Source organism: Dreissena polymorpha, chromosome 2, assembly GCF_020536995.1.
Source record: "Dreissena polymorpha isolate Duluth1 chromosome 2, UMN_Dpol_1.0, whole genome shotgun sequence".
Classification (NCBI taxonomy): domain Eukaryota; kingdom Metazoa; phylum Mollusca; class Bivalvia; order Myida; family Dreissenidae; genus Dreissena; species Dreissena polymorpha.
This window is the reverse complement of record NC_068356.1, coordinates 11798163-11825345: the sequence shown is the minus strand read 5'-3', so window position 1 is coordinate 11825345 and position 27183 is coordinate 11798163. Positions and strand designations below refer to the sequence as shown.

General features: G+C 36.0%; 2 protein-coding genes across 5 annotated transcripts in view; one reads left to right on the top strand and one right to left on the bottom strand.

Annotated features, from left to right (window-relative positions):
- Positions 1-27183, top strand: part of LOC127865835 (set1/Ash2 histone methyltransferase complex subunit ASH2-like) — a 73287-nt gene that overhangs the window by 34072 nt on the left and 12032 nt on the right. The gene's annotated exons all lie outside the window — the stretch shown is intronic.
- Positions 1-27183, bottom strand: part of LOC127865833 (uncharacterized) — a 32906-nt gene that overhangs the window by 1752 nt on the left and 3971 nt on the right. The window contains exons 1-8 of one of the 4 annotated variants that reach the window (XM_052405865.1): positions 26896-27076; positions 13955-15588; positions 11296-11434; positions 10827-10970; positions 7723-7859; positions 3652-3751; positions 1262-1339; positions 61-766 (exon numbers count right to left, since the gene is read on the bottom strand). In XM_052405865.1, coding sequence (XP_052261825.1) covers positions 61-766; positions 1262-1339; positions 3652-3751; positions 7723-7859; positions 10827-10970; positions 11296-11434; positions 13955-14862 — 2212 coding nt within the window. In that variant the 5' untranslated portion in view covers positions 14863-15588; positions 26896-27076. Of the gene's footprint in view, positions 1-60; positions 767-1261; positions 1340-3651; positions 3752-7722; positions 7860-10826; positions 10971-11295; positions 11435-13954; positions 15589-24411; positions 24613-25554; positions 25708-26895; positions 27077-27183 lie in introns of those variants that run through there. The other 3 variants (XM_052405861.1, XM_052405864.1, XM_052405863.1) reach the window with 3 other exon arrangements.

Here is a 27183-nt window from a genome sequence, read left to right as displayed (position 1 = left end):
AAAGTGCAAAGTGTATAATTAATGCTCTTGTAATATTTATGTAGTGCCAGTTTCAATCACCTTTTTCATTGTTATCAATAGAGGCTGCAGGTTTCTTTTTCTCCGCTGTCACATCCCCAACACTTTTACACTTGTCCTTGACTGTGGGGTCTATAAGGTAGAAGAAGTTGTTGCTAGGGTTACTGGCCAACCCAGACAACCTATTGGAGGGACTAGCACTCTTCACTTCCTTGCCTTCAGCTATATCAGAGGACATATGGTTTTTCTCAGTACTTTCCTGATCCTGTTTGCGATTTTTACGCTTTTCAACTGGCGAATCTGTGGTTTTCTTGAAGCGCGAAGGAGACTCTGTTCCAGGATTCCGTACGGGAGATTCAGTGCGCTCCTTTTTAGGTGAGTTCTTGGCTTTGGCATATTTGCCATTCCTCTTCATAGGGGTCACAATATCACTTCCTATACTAGTTACACTCTGGCTCATGACGGACTCGAAATCACGGCTGTCAGTAGATTTACTCATTATATCCACTTTCTTATCTAGACTGCGGGATTTGAGTCCATCATCTAACTTGTTGACACTTTTATCCAGACTGTTACTTTTGCTATTCGGTTTCGATGTCTTCGGTGTTTCACATTTGTCAAAAGCCCCTGACTTTCTGTCAGGAGTTGCTATGGAAACTGTGGTTGCTAGGGACACAGAGGATTGGGCAGAGTCACCTTCTCCAAAGGAAAGGTCATCACTTCTGGACGGAGTAGTGTTGGGCTTTCCCTGTAATGTGGGGAATAATATTTCATCAACTGCAATCACAGTATTAGGAACTTTGTGCCATCCACTCAGTCTCAAAATAGGATCATTGTTAAATAAAAAACGCTGTTTTTCAAATATGAATTTTAAAAACAGCTTTTTTATTTATTTATTTTACTTAATGTTTAGAGATTTTAAGCCTGAAACCTTGCACATATGAAAACCTCTTTTAAGGATATTAGTAATTAAATCTTTCTTATAGCAACTGGTAGGGCATTTGTCAATAAATGGTTTCACACTTTGTACGTCAATAAATGGTTTCACACTTTGTACGTCAATAAATGGTTTCACACTTTGTACGTCAATAAATGGTTTCACACTTTGTACGTCAATAAATGGTTTCACACTTTGTACTGTTAACCCAGGAAAAGTGTGAGTAGGTAGAAATGCCATGGTATGACTGAAATACTGTTCAAAACTCTGAAAGATCCAAGTTAGAAAAATGTCAGCAGCACATACTGGTCTGGCCTTCCTGATCTTCCCCTTGGAGGTGCGAGTGGCCGGACTTCGGTTGCGCGGAGGCTTGGCTCGCTGGAACTGAAACACAACTTTGTCCTCATAATGAACTTTATTAAAATGTCCTTAACCCTTTACCACTTAGATATGTATATTGATGCATTTGTAGTCCCACAGAATGTTAAATTGAATAAGATACCTTTATTACTCAATTCAAGTTTAAAGGCTTCATCTCCAAACCTTAGATACTGATGAGCAGTAACAACATAAAACCTGTACAGATTGCAAGGTACTCGCAGGCTGTTTTATGTTGTTTGCACACAGCCATTTTCACTTTGCTTCTAAGTGGGAAAGGGTTTAATGGTAGTTATTGCAAAATATTGACCTTATGCACCTTACAACAATCATTGAAAATGCAATAAGAAAAATAAGGTTAAGTTAATTTACAAAAAAGGTGTGTTAGAATGTTTGTGTGTTAGAGAATAAGACTCTTAAAAGAGAATAGCAACAGGTTTATTTATGCTGAATTATGCAGTCCTGTCTCATTGTGTGTGCATTATTGCATATGGTGAGGCAATACTTGTAGATGATATCTATAGACACTTACTACCTATTTTCTGCACTAGATGCCTGTTACCTGGTGATTCTGCACAGCAGGTAGCAAGAATTGTAAAGAATTTATAAACACTAGAATAAACAACACCGCCCTACATATCCATGGCATGAGAGCATACTCTGTACAAGTTACACCTAATCAACATGGATACATAAACATGCAGGGAATTCCAAAGAGATGGAAGCATTTCAAGGTAGAAGTAAATTTCTTCTACCCACACACAAGAGATTGGTGTTTATAGATGTGCAACTTTTAACAGTAGCTCAGGTCACAGTTGTTTCATAAATCTGCCTGTATGAATGGGGAAAATTGTAAGTCTGTTTACAAATAGAATTTAAATCTATTTATGTAGATAAGTTATTGCTGTAACAAGTGTTACTTTCTGATGTTGGTTATGATTAACTGTTATAAAAGCGAAACAAAATTCAAACCTAGACAATATTGTTATTGCCTGACTCTGTGAGTATAAATCACTGGTGTGTAACCTCTATCATGAATGCCAGCCAGCAGACCTTGGCAAGTTCATGATTTACAGGTATTCAGGGAGGTCAGTCACCTCAACTGGGGATATGATGAATTTGAGAAGAAATCATTAGTTGGGGTAATCATGCTGTCTTATACACAGGTGTACAAATCTGTTTAAACAACTGGCCCTGCAGGGCTTCCTCAGGACAAAATCAGGTTGCCCTTACTTCTGACATACTTCCTAGTCGCTTATGTTTGTCATGGTTACCTATATTGAGACAGATATGATGCAAAGAGCAAGTTGCATATAAATTATTATCATGTATTGTAGCATTTTATTTGTTTCACATATTTTCCTGATTATTTTAACCCCCATACAATGTAAAAAAATGAAAGATTGACATCAATCTTATATTGTTTATATAATTTTAGGACAACTTACAGCACAAAGAAGTTTTTGTATAAAAGTAGTTAGTTGCATGTGAGTCAGAACATATTTGTAATTAATAATAATTAATGATGTAGATCTACCAGTGTCAGTTTTGATACTCTTTATGGCTTCTGTTGTCCAGGAAAAAAAGTTAAGTGAATTAAATGAATAAGGCAACCATGAGCTCTTATTTTTGACTAAAGTATCAACTTAGTCTTTGATTGACAAGGAGTAACTGAACTGTAATAACAGTTTCAGCTAAGCAGTCAAGAATTCAATCATGACATAGACCCCAGTGTTAGGATCAGTTTGTTCAATCCAAACATCATCAAGTGTTCCCAGGGCTCCTTGAATCCTCAAGTACCTGTTATTGGCACAGCCTAGCACTTGCCTCGCCAGACATATATGTTTACTAATACATCTCAGGTTAGAGCTCTCTTCCTGTATGCTATATACAGGTCTGGTTTCTTACAGAAATTCCTTTAAACAAACAGCGAAGACCCTGATGAGACGCCGCATCATGCGGCGTCTCATCAGGGTCTACGCTGTTTGCAAAGGCCTTTTTTCTAGTCGCTAGGCATAAATGGGTTAATCAAATGGAAGGTTTAAGTATGGTCACATTGCAGCTATTTATACATAACTTAAAAAATATGCATTTAACATTTATAACAAACAAAAATTGAACATTATTTTGTTATGTTCTATTCAATTCAATAATAATCTATTCAATTCAATAATAAGCAAGCGTATTTCATGTTCTTTCCTGTTTTCCACCAGATGAACATTTTGGCTAGAATTTTAATGGCATTGGCTACAGTATAAGAAAAAAATTTTAAGAATGAATAAGTATTCCTAAAGAAAAACAAGTAAAGAGTTACTCACAGATTTGAGAATGGTGGTGCCGCGCTGTATTTCTGAGAACTCATCCTCCTCATCAGTGTCAGCTATCACCACATCAGGGTTGTAAGGCTGTGATATGGAACTGGAAAACAAACACACTGTGTCAGCTATCACCACATCAGGTTTGTAAGGCTGTGATATGGAACTGGAAAACAAACACACAGTGTCAGCTATCACCACATCAGGTTTGTAAGGCTGTGATATGGAACTGGAAAACAAACACACTGTGTCAGCTATCACCACATCAGGGTTGTAAGGCTGTGATATGGAACTGGAAAACAAACACACTGTGTCAGCTATCACCACATCAGGGTTGTAAGGCTGTGATATGGAACTGGAAAACAAACACACTGTGTCAGCTATCACCACATCAGGGTTGTAAGGCTGTGATATGGAACTGAAAAAAAAAAGTGTCACAGCTATCACCAAATCAGGGTTGTAAGGCTGTGATATGGAACTGGAAAACAAACACACTGTGTCAGCTATCACCACATCAGGGTTGTAAGGCTGTGATATGGAACTGGAAAACAAACACACTGTGTCAGCTATCACCACATCAGGGTTGTAAGGCTGTGATATGGAACTGGAAAACAAACACACTGTGTCAGCTATCACCACATCAGGGTTGTAAGGCTGTGATATGGAACTGGAAAGCAAACACACTGTGTCAGCTATCACCACATCAGGGTTGTAAGGCTGTGATATGGAACTGGAAAACACACACACCCTTGTATGCCTCTCCTCACAATGCTTAACAAATTCAAACTTTCACCGTAATAGTTTAGTTCTTAATGTCTGTTCATGAGATTGAACTGTTATGAAGGGCACCGGGATTCTCTCCAATTATGAATGTAAAGGATGTGACATGAATTGTGTATTCATACCTAGTGCATCAATCCAACTCCCAGCCTAACCCCTTGTGGGTCAGTGTGAACTGTACATATGAACTAATAAAAGCTCCAAGCATTCAAGGAGAACTAAATTTATATAATACTTTATTAAGTGAGTGCAGGAAATGGTTGGGGCCAGCAAACTGGAAGCAAGCTTACTAACCTACTTCATGGAAGAGTTTCATAAAATATAATGACCACAGTAACATACAACCATTGTTCTACCAGTAACAAAATTGTTGATAGATACATTATGGGAATCCATATATACAAGAGGGCCATGATGGCCCTTTATCGCTCAACTGCTGAAAAAAAGACTGAAACAAATATTCTCAGCATTTGCAAATACTTAAATATAGGCCCTATTTAAGCACATGTACACTTTTGTGACCCCCTGGGCTGGGTCAAATTTAACCCCAGGGGCATAATTTGAGCAAACTTTGTAGAGGACTACTATATCTCACTACATACAAAATGTGGTAGCCCTAGGTCCTAGAGTTAAGGACAAGAATATTTTTAAAGTTTTCACAAAATAAGCAAGATATAAGCGTATATAATGTTCAATTGTGTGACCCGCGGGTCAGGTTCAAAATTGACCCAAAGAGCATCATTTGAACAAAGTTGGTAGAGGACTATAAGATGTTACTGCATACCAAATTTGGTAGTCATAGTCCGAATGGTTTTCGACAAGAAGATTTTTAAAGATTTCACAAAATAGGCGCTTTATAAGCGTATATTCAATTTTGTGACCCCCCGGGGCAGGGTCAATGACCCCAGAGGCATTATTTGAACAAATTTGGTAGAGGTTTATTAGATGTAGCCCTAGGCCCAATGGTTATGGACAAGAAGATTTTAAAAGTTTTCACAAAATAAGCCCTTTATAAGCATATATTCAATTTTGTTACCCCTAGGGCAGTTCAAATTTGACCCCAGGGGCATAATTTGAACAAACTAAGAAGAGAACTATTACATGTCACTACATACCAAATTTGGTAGCCCTGTGTACGGTTATGGACAGAAAGATTTTTAAAGTTTTCACAAAAAAGGCCTTATATAAGCATATGTTCAATTTTGTGACCCTCGGGGCAGGGTCACACTTGACCCCAGGGGCATAATTTGAACAAGCTTGATAGAGGACTATAAGATGCCACTACATACCAAATTTGGTAGCCCTAGGCCCAATGGTTATGGACAGAAAGATTTTTAAAGTTTTCACAAAATAGACCCTACATGTACTGTGAAACCATTATTATTCGTCCGACATTAATTTTCGCCTTTTTCGTCCTTCGACCGATGGACGAATTCAAGATCCTAACGAACAATCATGTCCCATATTTGAAACAAATAAAATTGAATTACCGTAGGCATGAGGCATTTAAATCCAGCGTAATCCACGCATATACACAGGGCTCGAAATTAACACTCGCACACTTGCAAAATGCGAGAAAAAAAGATTGCAAGGTTAGTTATAAGCCACTAGTATTTTTTGCAAATAAAGAAATAGTGAAAAAAAAAGAGTTATATTGCTTAATGCGTTCGACGGCGTGAACGCTAAACCGTAGGTCAATTTTTTAAACGTCCGAATACCCATATGCGGAAGCGCGTACCTTGTTTGTTGACTGGTATTCTTATAATACAGATACACAGATGGTATTGATACAAAGAACATGAAACAGTCGACTATTCACACTCAAGTTAAATCCGGTTTTGACACAAAGGGGTGTTCATTATACAGTGTACTGACAACTGACATTTCCTGTAAAACGCGAATGCAATAAGCCTTTATCGAATGCGTCGACTTCGTTTAGGTGTAATAGTGTTGATTAGCGCTAATTGTTAACAACTTTATTACCCATTGTGTGTATTGTGTTTTTCAGGGGTGTTGCAGATTATACAGCATACACGCGGCGAATCCGGATTAAAGACAATACTATTAAACGCAATTAAAATATGACGATGTGTGATCAACACCTGACTGAAATATATTCTGCGCTTTGTTACAAATAAAGAACATTTTGATTTGTGTTTGGTTTTAGCAGCCTGAGTTGTGACTGCTTCTTTTTGTGATGCAGAATTAGCAGGATCGGGTAGACCTGGGACAGACGATGAACGCGTAGGTGTAGGACCTGTTTTAAGCCACATTAACAGTGACATTTCAGACAAATTACTGTACTTAAAATGATCAAATATTTACGATGCAAAACGCTTGAAACTTAAATGAAATATGACCAAAATAATTTGCTTACGCTAATAATAACTCATAATGTTCGCACCTTCTCTAATTGGCGCTGATAAAGGTAAGATTGTTATCAGTTTGACCGTGATAGTAATGGAAAAAGACTAAATGGCAATTGGCTTCGTTGTTTAAAACACTCGTTAACGATTATTCAGTCCCACTTATCCGCTAATCATAACAAAGAACGTGTCAATGACATAAAATAATAAGGGACAGTTACTATCACCTAAAATAACAGACTTGTTAATTGGCATATGCCAAACAAGGCCCACCTCCTGCAAGTGACTACCAAGTGTCACCTCTCTTTCCCCAGCACGATTTTTTCGCAACCACGTATTACATGTATTACAAACAAATCGGACGTTTTTTTTTGTTTTTTTTTCAAAACCAGAAATGGACGAATTTAAGAGCGGACGAAATAGTCATTTTTATGAAAAGGGCGAAATTTTGTGCCGACGAAAATAAATGGTTTCACAGTATATAAGCATATGTTCAATTTTGTGACCCCCGGGGCAGGGTCAAATTTGACCCCAGGGGCATAATTTGAACAAATTTGGTAGAGGACTCGATGTCTCTATATACCAAATTTGATAGCCCTAGGCCCAATGGTTATGGACAAAAAGATTTTGAAAGTGTTCACAAAATAGGCCTTATATAAGCACATTTTCAATTTTGTGACCCCTGGGGCAGGGTCAAATTTGACCCCAGGGGCATAATTTGAACAAATATGAAAGAGGTTCACCCCAGGAACAATCCTGAGAAATTTCATCAGAATTGGACTAGTAGTTTAGGAGAAGAAGATGTTTAAAGGAAAAGTTAACGCACGCAGGCGCACAGGACGGACACAGGACCATGACATAAGCCCCGCTGGCCTTTGGCCAGTGGAGCTAAAAACAAAATCTATCGAGGGCTCTATGGCATATATACCTGTGTGTTGATATGTTGTCAAAAATCTTGTCTGAGATATCATCCTGTGTGTCACTCTTGCTCACATTGTCAGCAGTACTCCTTGTTGGCTCACCCACCACATCCTCCTCTGAGACGGTGACAGTTGGTTGGGCAGCCTGGAAACATGTACAGGAGTGCGCTGTGATTTGTTGGTACACTGTAACTCCAATATAGTGCGTTATAAAGCTGTGTTAAATGTAACGCGGGGGTTGCTTGGATCCTGTTTTTTCTCCAACCTTCCATTTCTGATTCAAATCCTTGTTATGCAACTTCATGTATTTTCAGAAAATTCAAAGAAGCCGGCGATCACAGTTTGATTGCTATATTCGTCCGTTTAACTGATTTTAATCGATTAGAGGTTAAACGACACTCGACAGCTAATAGGTGTTAATATGTTGTGTAAAGTCAATAAAGGTGTGAAAACTCGCGAGTCCGTGTTTATTACATGTATTCCCTATCAGAGCGGATCGGTGCGCTAATTTCAATAAGGCAAGTGCAAGCGGAGTAATTATCAAATTAAAGTTATTTAAAAGGATTACCTGTATATGTTTTGTATTTATCGTGTATTGTATTTCATTGTATAAACTATGGCTGTGTAAGTGTGTTATCGTTTATTCTATGCATTACATGCATGATAAATAAAAAGATCATTGTTTATGTTTAATGTTTCAGTACGTATACGAAAAATAAATTAAAAAATCCTGACGATTTATTTACATGCTAACACAGTGTAATAGTTAACAGAGATGCACTTAAATTTTTGCCTGTCATCAGAAAGTCCACGGAAAGCACGTTTTTTTACATGCTGCATATGACGCAATAAAACGTTTCTTTGTACATGTATCGTATTGCATTCAATCTAAATTTAAATTTGCTCGTCCACTGAAAGCTGTGACCCATAATCCACTGTACTATTTTTCTGAAAAATGGCGTAGGCATATGAATTTGTTTATGAAATTCGTAAAAATATTTCTTGTCATAAATGTTTAACATTGTTTTTTTCGTAAGTGATGTTGTAATTATATTGGATTATCGGATAAATGTGCACATTAGAAAAGCGGTATGTATACTGTTATCGTTCGATTCGGTTTATACACATGTATTTGCGGATGACAACACCGCATGGCAATACACAGGACCTATATTATAGGCTATACTATACCTGTTTTTATAGCCCCCTTAAATAAATAAGCTCAAAACTTGTAATGCTGTCCGTTTATAACGCTGTTGCGTGGCTTGGACCCCGTCATTTTGGTCTGTTTTTACTGGGAATTGTTAACATATAAATGAAAACAAGGGCTGTTTGTAAAACATGCATGCCCCCCATATGGGCTGTCAGTTGTAGTGGCAGCCATTGTGTGAATACGTTATTTGGCACTGTGACCTTGACCTTTAACCTAGTGACCTGAAAATCAATAGGGGTCATCTGCGAGTCATGATCAATGTACCTATGAAGTTTCATGGTCCTAGGCATAAGCGCTCTTGAGTTATCATCCGGAAACCATTTTACTATTTCAGGTCACTGTGACCTTGACCTTTGACCTAGTGACCTGAAAATTAATCGGGGTCATCTGCGAGTCATGATCAATGCACCTATGAAGTTTCATGATCCTAGGCGTAAGCTCTTGAGTTATCATCCGGAAACCATTTTACTATTTCGAGTCACCTTGACCTTTGACCTAGTGACCTGAAAATCAATAGGGTCATCTGCGAGTCATGATCAATGTACCTATGAAGTTTCATGATCCTAGTCCTAGGCCTAAGCGTTCTTGAGTTATCATCCGGAAACCATCTGGTGGACGGACGGACCGACATGTGCAAACCAATATACCCCCTCTTTATCGAAGGGGGCATAATAATAATGACAACCATGCCAAGTTATAAAGATTAGATTACAGATTGCCTATGAGTCTTTATAGTTATCAGTAACTTATTCACTTGAGAAAAACTGTTCTCACTGGAATATGCGCACAATGCAAACGTCAAAACAGTCAACTAATTTTATACAAGAAATCTGTTTCACTGATTTTGTCTGTGTTTGTTCTGTTAACCTTATAACAGTATACAAAACAATTAATGTCAACACTTATTTTAATTATAGATGTCAGTATGAGACTGAATCCTATTCATGTCTTCTTTATTCTGTAATAAAGATGAATATCATTGTTAGATGGTGTTGATATGGATGAATGGTTACGGTAAAGAACAGCTGTCTACACAGCTGTTATTGGCTCTTATTATTGCAATGTTAATGTTTTAGAAATGAGAAATTACTGGTGAATGCCTACTTGTATAAACGAAGGTGTTTTGATAAATATCTTGTGATTAATATAAACAGAGTACTCAAAGAATAATGTGGTTTTTAGTAAGAATTTTTTTAATTTACTGAGTTTCAATTCAAAATGCTTGTCATCAAAGTTCACAGTACAATTGAAATCTGTACTGAGCTGTTAAAAAAAACAACTTCTTGATGTAATTTAACTTAGTATTCTACTATTCTACTGTATAAAGTAGGTCAAAACTAATTAATTACCGCGCTGTTAAACAAGTTATGTCCTGTCCAATTAACTTTTAGTAGCAATCATTGTCAATCTATATGTACGACATGACTGTACACTGACAGTCACATTCAGGACTAAGATGTGTGAGTTCTGAATAACACATTGAATTCCTTTGCACCCTGAAGATTCAGATATATATTAACATAGGGCTCAAAATAAAGTCAACTTGAGTTATTGTTCATGGAATGAAACAGGGGTGAGATGTTTCTTTGCATATAATTACTTCAATGTTATTAGAGAATATCAGAGTGGTTTAGGGTGTTGATTGTGATGTGAACTCAATAACTCTTTTCGTGATCTTTCACAAATACATCAAGTACTGGTTTAGACTCAAATGTGTCCCTGTAAGATTTCTTGGCTTTTGATACGACCAGGCAGCAATAAATATGGATTCAACTAAATTTCAAGAAATGTGAATTTATGATAAAATTGCAAACATCAAAAATTCAGATTTTGTAATATTCCAATGCAAAAGTAGTACCATAAAAATAAACAAACTGTTTGCAATTAAAAAGTACTCACCGCCAAGGTAGCTTGGGGCACGAGTAAAGGCACTTGTTCGGGCGAGAAAGCCTCGTTGTATGACCTGCGTTTTGTGGGGAGATCAGGTGAGCGCTGGGGCAGATGGGACTTGTCTGGCAGCAGCTGGGAGTGACGGGCCGATGCCTGCAAATATAACACACATGTACGACATCATGACTTAATGGAGGGCAGCACAACTTATTAAAATCTAATACATAAACAAATGAGTCTCGCTCTGCAAAACAAGGCTTAATGCATGTGTGTAGAGTGCGTCCCAGATTACCTGTGCAGTCCGCACATGGTTATCAGGGAAAACACTCAGCATTTATGGTATTTTTCGTTTCAAAGCATGTCTCTTCTTAGCCAAATTCAGTTAAGGCAGAAAGTGTTGTTTTCTAATTAACCTGTGCATACTGCATTATGCCCAATTGTCCAAGAGCGAGGCTTAACATCATATGTTGGTGTTTACCTTATCATTGGAGATCTGAGATCGCCGCTTGTCGGGTGAGGGCTGCTGTATGAGAAGCTTAGTATCGAGGGCTTTGATCTTGTCCTTCACCGACAGGCCAGCCTCTGTACCATCCAGGTCCTCTACCGCCTTCAGCTCACTGCAGACGACATGTAGTTTTAATGTTCAGGATTTATGATAATGGAGAAATTAACATCTTGAATAGCGGTTAATATGTTTCATGTTAAATTCACTGCACTGTATTAATTGTGGTAGAATAACACGTTTGTCATATATTTTTAAAATGTTGAGAATGTATGATGACAAAATACTAAAATATTGATAACGGTTGATATTGATGGTAGAAAAAACATTGGTCAGGTATTTAAAATTACAGAAGGTATTTTTCATCATAGTTGATTGCGTCACAGTGGTTGAAATATTGAGTTGACGTTGAGTTTTATTAATATGGAAATATACAGAATGATGTTTTTAAAGTCATTTTATCCATATTTAAAGGTTGGAAACATTGAAATGTAAAACAATCTAACACTTTATAGCCAGAGACTTAAGAATGGTTTTCAGATGAAGGAATTTCCCTAAGTTTTCCCGAAGGACCTGTATACATACAACCCAAGATGATTATTAAATCAAGTTGGTGGCATATGAATTTTGCTTATAGCAAAGTCATGATCATGATAGAGTACAATTTGTTTATTTACAGGCAAGTTATTTTCGTATATTTAAAAATTGAATCCTTTTCTAGACTTGGCCATGGCCATTGCATGGTTGTGCCAGTAAGTCTTGTACCTCATATGGAGGTATAAGTATATATAACATGTTCATGCCATGCCCTTGTTATCAATATAGGATTTTATTAAGACCATGGAAATGCTATTTTGACCGGGTTTTTTAAGTTATAGTTAACATAAACTTTAATTGCCCTGCTATTTTTAGCTCTACTGGCCGAAGGCCTGAAGAGCTTATGTCATCGCATGGTTTCCGTCGTCTGTCCGTCAGTGCGTTAGACTTTTTCTTGTTTACGCGATTAAGTCCACAGTTTTCATCCGATTCTTTTCAAACTTATTCAGTGTCTTTATATTAACTTCTCGAACCCTATTGAAAATGGGTTACATCAGAGTAAAAAGTCCAGAATTATCTCCCCTTGAATTTGAGAAAATTGTGAAATAAGGCTTGTTTAGGCAATAAAGTCCACAGTTTTCATCCAATTATTTCCCAACTTGCACAGTGTCTTTATCTGAATGATGAGTCAAACCCTATTGAAAATGAGCAATATCGGAGTTATAAGTCCAGAATTATCTCCCCTTGAATTTGAGAAAAAAATGAAAATCTTTAACATTTTGCCATAACTTTTGCAATATTGAAGATAACAACTTCATATTTGGCATGCATGTGTATCTCATGGAGCTGCACATTTCGAGTGGTGAAAGGTCAAGGTCATCCTTCAAGGTCAAAGGTAAAAAAAATATCAAGGCGGCGCAGAAGGGGACATAGTGTTTCCGACAAACACATTTCTTGTTTGTTTACATATAAAGTTCTATCCTTTTGAAACTTCAACGGATGTTTATTATCATCAAGGGCCAGAACCCTATAATTGAGAGTGAAGAAAATTTGTCCAAATTATTGTTGAAAAGGAGCCATTTGAAGTTTAAATTTAAAGTTTCTTCTTGTTTATGCACACCCTTTTGAAAATGAGCAATATCGGAGTTATAAGTCCAGAATTATCTCCCCTTGAATTTGAGAACAAAATGAAAATTCAGTTTTTTTATGTGTCCATAATTTTCATCCAATTCTTGGCCAACTTGCACAGTGTCTTTGTATTAATGAGGACTCAAACCCTTTTGTAAAAAGAGCAATATCGAAGCAATAAGTCCATAATGACTTCCCCTTGAATATGAGAAAATTTTGAAATCCTGCTTGTTTACGCAATTAATTCCACAATTTTCATCCAATTATTTCCAAATTTGCACAGTATCTTTATATCAATGAGGACTTGAACCCTATTGAATATGAGCAGTATCGGAGAAATAAGTACACAATAATCTCCCCTTGAATTTGAGAACATTCTCCTTGTTTGCGCGATTAAGTACACAGTTTCCATCTTATTCTTTCCAAACTTACACAGTGTTTATAGCAGTAGAGCGATTCAGGCCCTTATGGGCCTCTTGTTGGAAATTTCAAAGCTTAACATAACTGCTGATTGACAGAGGGCTTAAATGGTGAACCTCTCAACTTGAATGGATAGTTATTAATAACAGGAAATATATGTACACTTAAACTCAAGTATAATGTGATACTTTCATGTCAAACAAGTTAGCATTCTTTTTATTTGGTTATGCTCTAGTTATTAATGCTTGTTAGTGATATTGAATGTGTGAACAATAGTATCAGGTCAATGAGAGGTCTGATGCTATTCTTAATTGTAATATTGGGTGTGTTGAGGTTTGAATAAGTACGGTATTAAGAAAGTTTTTGTTCATTAAATGTTTCCTGTCCTAACCAGCTCCATGTAATATAAAGACTGATACTTTTAGCAGTAATCATTATATTTCAAATTTTAGCCATTATTTGTTTTAAGTTCCTGCAATACATTGTATTGAATATGTGATGTAGACATTTGCATTGATTATTATGGTATAAAGTAATATTTCCAGATTACCTTGGGTTAAACACTTGGGAGGGGTTCTTTGAGAAAGATTTTTCATTGACCTTGATCTCTTCAGGTGTGACCTTGGTTTCCGTGACGTCTGTGACCTCTCTTGGTTTCTTCTTACAACAGCAGCCAAACAGACCAATGATAACACCAACACTTACCAGGACTACCAGTCCTGAGCCAACCGTAATCAACAACTCACTGAGTTTCTTAGAACTTGATGGATGGTTATCACCATTGCTATCAATATTTTGCACTTTCAGTTCCATAACTTGAGGGTGGTGAGCTGGTTCATAGAGTCCTGCTGAGTCAGATAGTGGCTTATGTAATCCAGTATTTTCATAAGTTTCAACAACGCCCCCATCTTTTGCACTTTGGTGGGAGACATCTGTTTGCTTCTGTAATGTACTTAAAGAATCATCTTTCAGGATATGTCTTGAATGTTTTTCTCCGGTACTTTGAGGAAAGGCAAGAAGCTGTGTGGGTGTTGTATGCAGAATATCATCTTGTGTGGCTAGTCCTACATTTGAAGAAGGATTAAGTAGCCCCCTGTTGTTGGGGGCTGCATTATCAGACAAGTAGTTATATTCGTTAAGTTGCACTATTATTGAGTCAGTTGCATGTACAGTATTTGGCAGGTTTAAATGTCCTTGAGCACCATTTAGAGTATTTCCTGAGTTTACAACTTCCTTGTATTGCACTGTTCCGAATAAATGTTGCATGTCTCCAGAATTTGAGCCTATGTTGGATGTGTGTAGTGTGTCACCCAATATCTGTTGGTTTCCAACCTGTACAAGACTTGGGTCTGGCTCAACAGGCGCAGACACCACAATGTGAACCAGGATGTACACAACACACGCATGTTTTGTGGACCACACTGTGGTACAAAATCTTGCTGGATGAGGGATCCACATTATTAAACTTTTCACAATATTTTTTTTACTGACTGGAAGACTTCACAACGGTGTTATATTGCACATCTCACACAAGATAGACTTATCTCCAACTTTTATCAGTGTGACAAATTTTCAACAAGGTTATCCAAATGTGCACACATTATTGAACACTAATACATATTATTACTTGACAGTTTATTCATGTAAGAAGAGACCATGCATGAGTAGTCCAGCCTTAAAACTTCACAGCAGTGTATTTATCAATCATATCTATATGCCTTTAATTTCTCTCTTCCTTCTGGCTGTTCAAAATAAAATCTCTCCACAGCGCACTGTGTTAACAGATATAACTGAATAAAACACAGACAGCAACTTGTGGGAAACATAGATCCATTCCATATAAATTTCTGCTTGTTGTCAGTACACTTAATGCGCAAGTAGAAAACAAGTCTTTCTTGAATATGCATCAAAAACATGAAACAGAGGAAATATTCACATCAAGCTTGCCAGTGATGTTGATGTGTGTAGTGTAATCCATATCCTTAAGAAGCTCTCTCCCACACAGTGATCTTTGAGATTACGGGAACTTCTCCCTGATGAGTTTCTTATCACTTGTAACTATCTCTGCATGCAGTTTTTAACAACACCATTTGTTGAACAGCCTACTCCCAGGGTCCACAATTAGGGGCCAGATCCATGTATGCTGGTCTGGGGTCATTCAGTGCCTCTAGATAGCATCAGTACCTGCAAATACAAGAGTGGTTATATTTTAAGAACAAAATTAATACTGTTACCTTGATAAACCAGACATCAGGACAGTCAGGCTCTTCTTATATTAATGCTCATCAAAGTGGCACAATGTTTGCCTTACCATATTAATGTGTTGCTGTTTGCAGCACAATTTGTTACATTTAATACTGCAGTACAAATTGATAGGAAAAGATGCATATGGTTTTTATGTACTCAAAGTAATATTTAATTTGGAAAGACTTATTCTACCTTAAATGTAAATAATTGTTTGAAAGTAAAGACTTTAAACAAACTTTTCATTGATTCCAAGAAGAGTGTATGTATTATATGAAAACAACCAAAATAACACTCCTATCTAAGAAAAATGTTAAAAATGTGTTTTGGTTTTTAGAAATACTGTTAGATTTATTTGTTACAAAACCATAACATAACATGGCAGTACATATTGCAGATTGCACAAAATGCAAAATATCACTGGTCCATGAAATGCACATGCAATAACAAAGGATAACACAAAACAGAGAATAGTTATTTTCTCTTATTTCTATCACGATCCTTGATATTGGTGGCAGTAACCATGGAATGGTCATGTTGTTAGGCATCATATTAAATTGAACTTAGTTACAATTGCTTATAACACAAAATTACGCTTGAAACTTGAGTTTATCAAAATATAATATAGAACTCCAACAATGAGATCATACATTTAAAACAGAGGAATGAGAACACAGATGGTGTAAATTATAGGGCTGCACCGAATATCCGAAATATCCGAGATTTGCGGATCCAAACGAGGATCCGCGAATCTAACTGTGATTGGTAAAATCGGTTTCGAATCCGGATCTTTTTTTTAGTTTAACCTTTCGTTTGCGTTAATTGTTTCTTTCACCCTTATACGTTTCGTTAAATTGTTTCTTTTTGTTTGAAAGGCTGACTGGTATGTAGTTTGTCACAATTATCGCTACTTTTTTGACAAAAACGTGGTACTACACAGCCTACTTTCGTTTTCGATGGTGCAAAATTGCGCAGAAGAAAAATCGCGATGCTCATAAACAATTAAACTCCTCGATGTGGGAACATTTTGGGTTTTATCAGCATACTAATTCTGGCATATAAGTGGTCGTTACGAAGTATTTTATTGATACTTATTGCAGATTGCGTGTGATGTGTTTTTTGCTTGTTAAAATACAGCGTTATTCATATTATATCTGCCTGACATAGATGTGTTTAATATGAGACATTATTATTAATGTTTGTCGTTAAAATGCTTACACTATATCGTGTATGTGCGATTTTGAGAAATTTGCGGAATCTGGACCTGGGTTTAATTATTTTTTTCGAACAACGTAAGTTAATTTTGTCATCTACTTAGTATTTGTTTTTGTTTTTGATGTCGTTATTTCTGCTTCCACTACTGCTGTTGTGGCTGCAGCTGCATCTACCAATGCTGCTTAAGTAGTATAAATATTAGTACAATGTAGCTGTAAAGTTTATAATAATAATAAAAGTTAATTACTTTCCTCATAAGACATATATACGTTCTGGTGTTTCAAAACATAATTTTGGTTATAACAATATAAATTATAATTTATTTTACGTATTTTCACTTTCAAATTAGGATTCGAACCGATATTCGATATCCAAGCCTTTGGATTCAAATTCGGATCCGATTGAAATTTTGGATTCGGTGCAGCACTAGTAAATTATAGGACATGACACATTACAACTAAAAGATAAAACATAACACTTCTTTCTATATGACTACTGGTAAGAGTAAAACTATAGTAAAATGTCTGATGTAAAACTGAGCAAGTAAATACCTTCAAATTCAATGTGTCATGAGCGAGAAAACCTATACATTTAAGATATTCCTTGCTTTTCACTGCAAGAGATACTGTTAATCATCAATAAATTGGAAAATAACAAAGCCTTGATAAAACTCTTCATCAATAATTTAGCAAAACCATGTATTTATGACATTATGTTGTTTGTAAATACCATTTAAATTCAAACGCCTGTGGTATAGGGGTAGCACATTAGCTTTTGGTTCCAGGGGTCCTAGACTTGACTACTTCCAGGGGTCCTAGACTTGACTACTTCCAGGGGTCCCAGACTTGACTACTTCCAGGGGTCCTAGGCTTGACTAATAAAATGTAATGTGCTTTCAGGGGTCCTAGACTTAACTTATAAAATGTAATGTGCTTCCAGGGGTCCTAGACTTTACTTATAAAATGTAATGTGCTTCCAGGGGTCCTAGACTTGACTAATAAAATGTAATGTGCTTCCAGGGGTCCTAGACTTGACTAATAAAATGTAATGTGCTTCCAGGGGTCCTAGACTAGACTTCCAGGGGTCCTAGACTTGACTAATAAAATGTATGCTTCCAGGGGTCCTAGGCTTGACTTATAAAATGTAATGCTCTCTGCACACTTTTGCTTCCAGGGGTCCTAGACTTGACTAATAAAATGTAATGCTCTCTGTACACTTTTGCTTCCAGGGGTCCTAGACTTGACTAATAAAATGTAATGCTCTCTGTACACTTTTGCTTCCAGAGGTCCTAGGCTTGACTAATAAAATGTTATGCTCTCTGTAAACTTTTGCTTCCAGGGGACCTAGACTTGACTAATAAAATGTAATGCTCTCTGTACACTTTTGATTCCAGGGGTCCTAGACTTGACTAATAAAATGTAATGCTCTCTGTACAGACTAATAAAATGTAATGCTCTCTGTACACTTTTGCTTCCAGGGGTCCTAGACTTGACTAATAAAATGTAATGCTCTCTGTACACTTTTGCTTCCAGGGGTCCTAGACTTGACTAATAAAATGTAATGCTCTCTGTACACTTGTTTAAATGCTCATTACATGTTGAGTATTAAGCATAAATATTAACCAGATACCACAGTTTCACGCTCCAATCTGCATTTATTATTCTCTATCAGTAGAGATACACAGCACTCCACAGTTTCAAACTCCAACATGCATTTATTAGTCTCTATCAGTAGAAATGCACAACACTCCACAGTTTCACACTCAAACCTGCATTTATTATTCTCTATCAGTAGAGATGCACAACACTGTGTGATACATTATTATGTCTGTTTTATTTTTTGCAACATAAGATGTGCAAATCCAAAGCATGCATCCTAGTGGGTCCAACCAACTGATGAGTATGTGACAAGTATGCACAACATAACCCTTTATTGCCACATTCTTGACAGCTGTGATTCATGGGCTAACAGAGCTTAAACATTGGTGTCTAGTAATGAGGTTACATGAATAACATGCACTGCTTTATTTCCCTCCTAGAGGGTTTTAACATAAAAGCTCCTAAATGATTTGTTGATGTTGACAAGCCATTGGCATTATAGACCTTATGATTTAGATTTCAGTCAGTAGGAAATTTAATATTGATTGATTTGTTTAACCCATTTATGCCTAGCATCTAGAAAAAATATCTTGGCAAACAGCGTAGACCCAGATGAGACGCCGCATGATGCGGCGTCTGATCTGGGTTTGCGCTGTTTGCTTATAGGAATTTCTGTAAGAAGTGTTTTAAATATAGAAATAAATGTACTTGACTCCCCTATTTTTTGAAAATAAATAAAAATTGATCCAATTTAGAAGGATGGGAGAGTCCACTAGGCATAAATGGGTTAAGATGACCACATGTATGACTTAAACTTCAAACATATACATTATTTACATATTAATTGTTGATGGAATTTTCAGTGAATCAGGTATTGTTTAAGTTAATACTTTACCAGTGATGTAATGGAAGTACTGCCCTTGTACTGAACATGGCGTAATCACGTTGGATTTATTTTGAGTGACCTGCATACTGCTCAAACTATGCATGTTTCATGTTTATATAATTCCCAATGCATTATATAGATTTACAAATATTCATTGCAAGTAGATCATTGTAAAATCATGCCCTGATAAAAAGGCGATGATGTCACCATCTATATATAGTTTATACATATAGACATCCCAGGGTGCTTTGGGTTAATGATCCAGATTTAATTACGGAAAAGGTAAAATAGTTATGCGATTAAATGAAGTTTTGATAAACTCACACCAAAAAGTTTCCATAGTTGTTCAGGTATGTTGCTAGATAATATCCAACTAGCTGGAGACTATTTGCTAACCATATTGCTGAAACCAGTCCCTGCCAATATTGACAGTTTTTATGAGCTGTGACATATCCATTACCCCTGAGAATATATCACATTATGGCTTAAATGAATCTGTCAGTATTAATAAACACATCAGTATAATTTTGTTATTTAATAAGTGGCAGCTATTCAATTACAAATACTGTGTGTGTTCATGAGAAGAGATGAATACTATGATCCTGATCAAATTGCTATCCCACACATCAAATTGCTATCCCACACATCAAATTGCTATCCCACACATCAAATTGCTATCCCACACATCAAATTGCTATCCCACACATATTTTGCTATCCCACACATATTTTGTGACAAATAAATTGTGTGATGATGAAATGCATGGAAAACGAAACAGTGCTAATAAATTATAAATATGTTACATTATTTCAAACAATAACACCATGTTTCCAGGGTTGTCATTATGGTTGTAAACAAAGGATCATTTTGGAATAGTAACCGATTCGGCCAGGGGTCATGGGGGCTGCCTAGGCCCCCGTGTAGGTTCAGGGCAAGGCCGTGGTAGGGGGTTCAGGGGGGCAAAGCCCCCCCCCCCCCCCCCGACCGAAAACGAATTCTAGACATTTTAGGGACAAAATACTGCTATTCTCAGAGCATAAAAAGTTCAAATGAGGTCTAAAACGAATAGAAGATTTTAAGATTTTCACATTTTTCGTATACTGTACAATGTAAAAACATATTATATTGAAAGATCTTTGCATGTTCCGATTCTATCCATTACCCGATAATCCAATATTATTACGATTTCTTTTTTTTCAAAACCAAATTACGGCCAATATTGACGATGAATGTCGTCCGCCATTTAACGCAAGTGCATATACTAATTGAATTGTGGGATTGGGGCATTTCCATTGAACGTGCGTGAATCACGTGACGCGATTTGAGAGCATTGAGAACCGTTTATACTTAGTAATTACGACAAATCAACGACTCGATCTAAACTGTTACATGTACCTCCTTTCAGAAAAGTTTGTGAAAGTGAAAGTGAATATCTGAGAATAAAAACGCGTCTTTTTTAAATTTTACAGAGTAGATCTACTTTTCATTCGGGATCGTGATATAACTTGTCAGGTCATTAATGCATGTAGACCTATATGTATGCATAGTTTAGCAATCCCAAAACACGTTATTTACCTACTTTTTACATTATGTGTTATGACCATTTGTATAACAAAATGAATTATTTAATTGAAGTATTTTCAAATGCGTATAATTAAATGTGTTATCCGAAATCATTTTCAGATTTTATTTTTCACGGAAAATTAACAAAATTCTAGCAACAGAGACACATATATCTCGTGTTTTTCATGTACAGATGAAAATCATGCCAAAATTAGACTTCATGTACAACATCACATCATTCTACCTCGGGGAAAGCGCAGACTTTAATTTATAGATGCTGAATAACAACTTCGTAGCGCAGAGGTCGCTAATATATTTTATTTTGGTAGAAAATCGAAGAGCATTTTTTAATATGTGGAAACTTTTTCTCAAACTAAAAAAACTAGTTAATTACACTCTACAGTGCTACATTCGTTGAGATACGGTCAGTAATAATCTGTGAAATGTACAGCTATTTGATACAGTTTCACGTGTGGTCGGCGTGTATTCGGCTGCCTGAGCGCTGATTGGTTGACGTGCTTACCAAGAAGAATTTGATTGACAGCTGAAAAAAATCAATATTGGCCACTCGCTGAGAAATTCATTGAAAACAGTAGCTCTTAGGCGGAGTTAACGGACTGACTGAATGACGGGGCGTCCCTCTACTATACTACGGTTATTCCTCGTCAATTACTGTTGGTTTGCGTGATAAAATTTTCCGATCGCAATTTTAAAGCTTCGGGAAAAACAACCGATTTTCTGGCAATTTTAACCAATGAATTTGATCGACAATCGATTAATAATGACAACCCTGTGCTTCTCTCAGTTTTATGTTCCTTACCTTTACATATTATGTCTCTTTCATATGAAATTATGTAACCTTGTATTAAAAAGACAAATATAGGTGTCGTCCACAGCAGAATATATTTAAATGGCATACACTTTAAACTTAAACCTATGAATTATAAGTATTATTATTTTCCACAAAACATTTAATGAGTTTCAACTTAAAAATATGCGGTAAGAATAATTTCTATAAAGATGTGCAGATGTAGACAATGTGGGAACTTTACCATGACTACAAGAACATGAACAGTTTCAAATTCAATAGTCCTTTTGTTCCACAGACTGCAGGTTCACTGAACTGCCAAGTTGCACAGGAATTATGCCTTATTAAATGCAATGCATTCAACACACTAAAGAAGGAAATAGCAGTTTCATTGATCTCACTTCAGAAATAGTAAAAAGTATTGATATTTAAATCATTGAATGAATGGCTATCTTTTGTTGCAGCTGTTTAACCCTTTCCCCATAGAAGAAAAGTAAAAATCGCTTTTGCAACCAGCATAAAACCAGATCAGCCTGTGAGTAACTTGCAGTCTGTTCAGGTTTTATGCTGTTTGCCGCTCATCTGTATCTAAGCTTTTTAAAACTTGAATATAGTAAGAAAAGTCTTTAATTAAATTTAACTTTCTAAATGACTACAAATGCATCAAAATACGTATCTAAGGGGTGAAGAGTTAATTCATGGACATGATAGTTAATAAAGTTATGTTAATTAGCAAGAGTCTGAGCACAAGTCTCAAATGTACTACAACCATTTAGCTATAAAACTTAAGTTTTATATTAAAGAAAGCTATGGTCATTTTCTCCAATAATTATTTAGCATTGTTGGTTTTTTCCAGTACCTCACATCAACACCAGTAACACTGCATTACAAGTACTATGCCTTTACTATTATTGGTTTATCTCATTGGTTTATCATTTTTCATTCAAACTGAGACCTTAACAATCAATTTAAAATCTCACTTTATAATAACAGAATCGGCTTAAACAGTTTGAACAAAAAATACATGTTAAGTATAATGAACATGGCCATAACATTAAAGGCTTATAGTATATGAGTCAAGTTATATGTGTCTTCAATCTGTCAGTGTCATCTGGAGGGTGTTTTTCTGAGCAACTTTCTCTATTGCTCATGAAATGACCAATTTAACCACGCCATATCAGTCACTCCATGTGAGAAATTATCTTATAAACCAAACACAGTGGCTAAGTGATCAATATCAGCCAGGCTTGGAGAGAATCTAGCTTAACTCTTTCAGTGCTGGAACAGAATTTCGAAGGCCTTTACAAACAGTTTGGATCCAGATGAGACGCCACAGAACGTGGCGTCTCATCAGGATCCAAACTGTTTGCTATTCTGAAAGTATTCTTTAAAAAAAATTCGAAGAAAATGCTAATTTTAGAAATTCAGCAGACAACATTTTAGCAGATGACAAATTTCCCAGCATGCAAAGGGTTAATGTGTGTTCCCAGATTAACCTGTGGTGTTGGCAGGAAGTCTCTTAAATACAGTCTAGGAAGAAAGTGTTGTCTATGATTAACCTGTGCAGACGTGCTAATCTGGGACAACACTTTGCACTCATGCATAAAAGGCGATCACAAAAGCCCACTTTAAGCATGTTGTCTTCAGGTGAGCTTAAAAGTTTATAATAATAAAACAAACAACACTTGCATTTTCTGATCCCAATGTGTGTTCTGTTAATAATATCCCATCTTACTCACAGCAGATATTCCTAGTGTTACATTCCCCACAATGAAGCTGTTTACAATGTAGATTAATGCAGAGAAACCGAGATTATATCAGCAATTACTGAAATTCTATCCAACAAATGTGTGCTGTACTGTGCTCCTAGTGTTGTATTACATGGCTGAAGGAATGTTGGTAAATCACATTTAACCTCTTAGTCATGCTACATTGTGGAAAGATTGCAGGCTTATTGATCAAATCCTTTCTACAAATCTCAACTGCAAGTAAGTAACAAAGTGTACAATAATGTCTTCAGGTACTAAAACTTCTACCTGGTTTGTTCAGTCACATGTAATGTGCATTGTTAGTTGAGTCTCATTAATTATCATTGTTGCCATTATAATAGTAATAATTTTTTTATTTTGTTTACATTCTTCTACTTTTGGAACCTGCATTTACTGTGATGTAAATGTATGTTGATAACAATTTTAAATGGGAAAGACTACTGCTTATATCTAGATGACTTTTGTATGTAAATGAAATCTTAGTTAAAAAAAAATGTTTTTACATGGATTTAAAGATTAAAGCTTATATTAATATACCCGGAATGAAAAATTAACTTTTGAGGAGGGCAAAATTGCACAATGCCATATAGAATGTACAAATACTGCTGTGAAATATGCATATTTGTTTTGCATGGTTCATATGGAGTTTTTTTTATATTCTGCTAGAAATATTTGCTTTTTGCTGTTGTTGTGTTTGTGCCCTGTTGCTGGTATTCATGCTGGGTATTGAGTAACATGTATGATATCTGTAATCTTGAAAAAGGATTCATTGAATAACATCTGTTGAGTGACTGCCAGCAGAATGTGACACTAGTGTATGATCAGAGTATCCAAGGCAATGAAAGCATTAGAGCAGTGATAAATGACAAGAGCTTGGCATTAGAATGAAGCATAGAGCCTCCACATTCACTACATGCATCTTACCAAGACCTATTTTGTACACATTATCCCAAAGCCATTTGCCATATTTTGTATATGTGACTGGTTAATCCTTTACCACTTAAATACGTATGTGTACGCATTTTTAGTCCCGTAGAAAGTTAAATTTAATTCAAGACTTTTCTTATTAGATTCAAGTTTTAAAGGCTTCAATTCCAGCCCTTAAATACTGAGGAGCAACACACAGCATTAACCTGAACAGACTGCGAGTTACTTGCAGGCTGTTCTGGTTTTTATGCTGTTTGCACATTAGCCATTTTCACTTTGCTTCTGAGAAGGAAAGGGTTAAAAAGGGATTGAGGAAGAATGAATGCAATCTGCATTTCGATTGGTCCTGTGCATGCACATCATATCACTGTGAATAGTAAAGATAGCCATAAATGGTAAGGCTTACCACACTGGTTCTAAGAAGGCATTTGTCAATCATTTATAAGAAATCAAAAGCATGACATAATTTGAAGTATCTTTTGAAAAAATAATATCAACAGTATGTGTAAATTGTTTCCATGAATAGGGGTTATACAGCATTTCATTGGATGAAAGTGAAGGACTGGTAATGTTTCAAACAATTATATTACCAGTAGATCTAGATTGATAAAAATTCAGCTAAATTAAGATGTTATATGTAAATTTAGATGGAATAGCTCAGATCGCTGAACTGTATTGAGATGCTTAGTTTCGATGTTATCATTCACATTAATTATGTAGATTAAGCTGTTAACAATCTAATAGTGAAACAACTTTATATCAAGAGTCTTAAGTAAGATCATAATTCAATTCCAAATTTAATTGCGTCGTTAAGTTCTGTTTAATGCTGGATCTCCTTCGTTTCACCAAACAAGCACTTTCTCGCCACACAAATGTTAGAGGACTTTCTAAGCCTTTCGATGTAAAATTGTTAACAAACTTGCTCAATTCTGTTTTAAGTTCTATAAGTTCTTAAAAAAGTGCAACAAGGCTGGGGTCCTAGCCATGCAACATAAAATATTTCTAAAAAAATGTAGCCGAAGTCCAAATCAAATGGGTGTTTCTAAAACATGTATTTAATGATAGTTGGAATAATTGAAGTTTGAACATTGTTGATTATCAATAAAAAAATATTGTAACAGCAAAGTAAATTAACAATACCTTTGTATCAGTTAAAATCCAACTAAAGAGTAAACATAAAACATAATTCACACCACTTCTACTACAAGACTGTGGTATATTTCTGTTCAGTTCCACATTCCTGAGGTATGAGGCTCCCCAAGTGTAGATAGCTACCATGCAGGCAGTACAAGTGTGTCTGAGGGTTCACTGAATGATTCATGACTGGGATTTATAAATAACTTCGCACTCTTAATAATGTACATTACCTGAACCACAAAAACAGTATTTGCTAACTTCATTGTTTAGCGTTGTGGTTTTGTACAATGTGTTGGAAGTTTTATTTTGGGTTTTATAAAAAGAACCTTTTAAATCTGTTTAGACTGTGTCTTCAAAGTTTCCCTTAGCTAAGCTAGGAACCGTAACCCGTGACTGCTTGTGTTGATAACTCCTGTAAAATTTAGCAGACGACAGAACGCTAAAAGCGTCTGCTTTAACCACATCACATCTGCCTGTTCTCACTGTATTTAACAGCTTGAAATCTGTACATATTGGCTGTTTTCAGGGAAAACAGGGCTTAATGCATGTCAAATAAGATTAGCCTGTGCACACTGATAAGCTGTATCAATGATTTGAAAAAAAAAACCACATCTCGACCTTTGTTTTAAGACACAATCTTTATAAATTTGAATGGGTTGTGGTCATTTCAAACTTGCGATATAAAAAGCTATAACATAATTTTGAAAACTGAGTTGCGTCTAAGATTATACAACAGCGAACCATTTTTAGTGATTTTTTTTTCCAGAAAAATTGATTTTTCGTTATAATATGATTATTTATCATTCAAAATGATGTTTTCACTAATTAATATCAAAGCCACGTGCGAACCACCTGTGGCCACAAACAGCTTCTTTGAGACAAGCTGAGTTTTTAGTGAGATATCTGTACCCTATGGACACATATCTTGTAAATGCTAACTTTAATAAAGTAGAAAAAGGTGGAAAAACTGTTAAGAATAACTTTTAAATTGAATTGTGTCCGATATGTTTTCTGATGGTAAATGAAACTTTTTCATTGAAACTGAGACTTCAATGTGAAGAGATACTTTGCATTCAACAGCGTAACAGGAAGATATTTCATCAATAATTTCCTCATAATCCTTTGACCAACATTTCAGCTTTTTAATTTGTAAAGCAGACTGTCTAAACCTATAAACATGACTACTTTCCCATATTTCATGATGTAATATATTTTGTTTACAATTGCTAGTATGACACTATAACAGATATCAGCTTATATCAGTGAGTGAAATATATATGTATTAGAATCATTCAGCCGTTTTACCTTACATTGCATTTAAATATCCATAATTTTTCGACTTACGAAATACTTTAATCCATTTCTTTCACACCACTTCAAAAACACAACCTTGGACCAATGATTTATTAAGCATTATGTCCCTCTACATGAATACACAAAACATTAGCTGTCGTTCCAACAAACCATAGCTGTCGCCCAACAAACTATTTGAATCTGTTCCCCCTCAAACAAAAATTAATACACTAACACTAGGTGTCGTGCTAACTGTTGCCCGAGGCCAGGTTACTTGGTGCACAGAATGGACAGAGTATTGTCCCCTTACATGGGTCATTCACAGCCTGTCTAGCTATC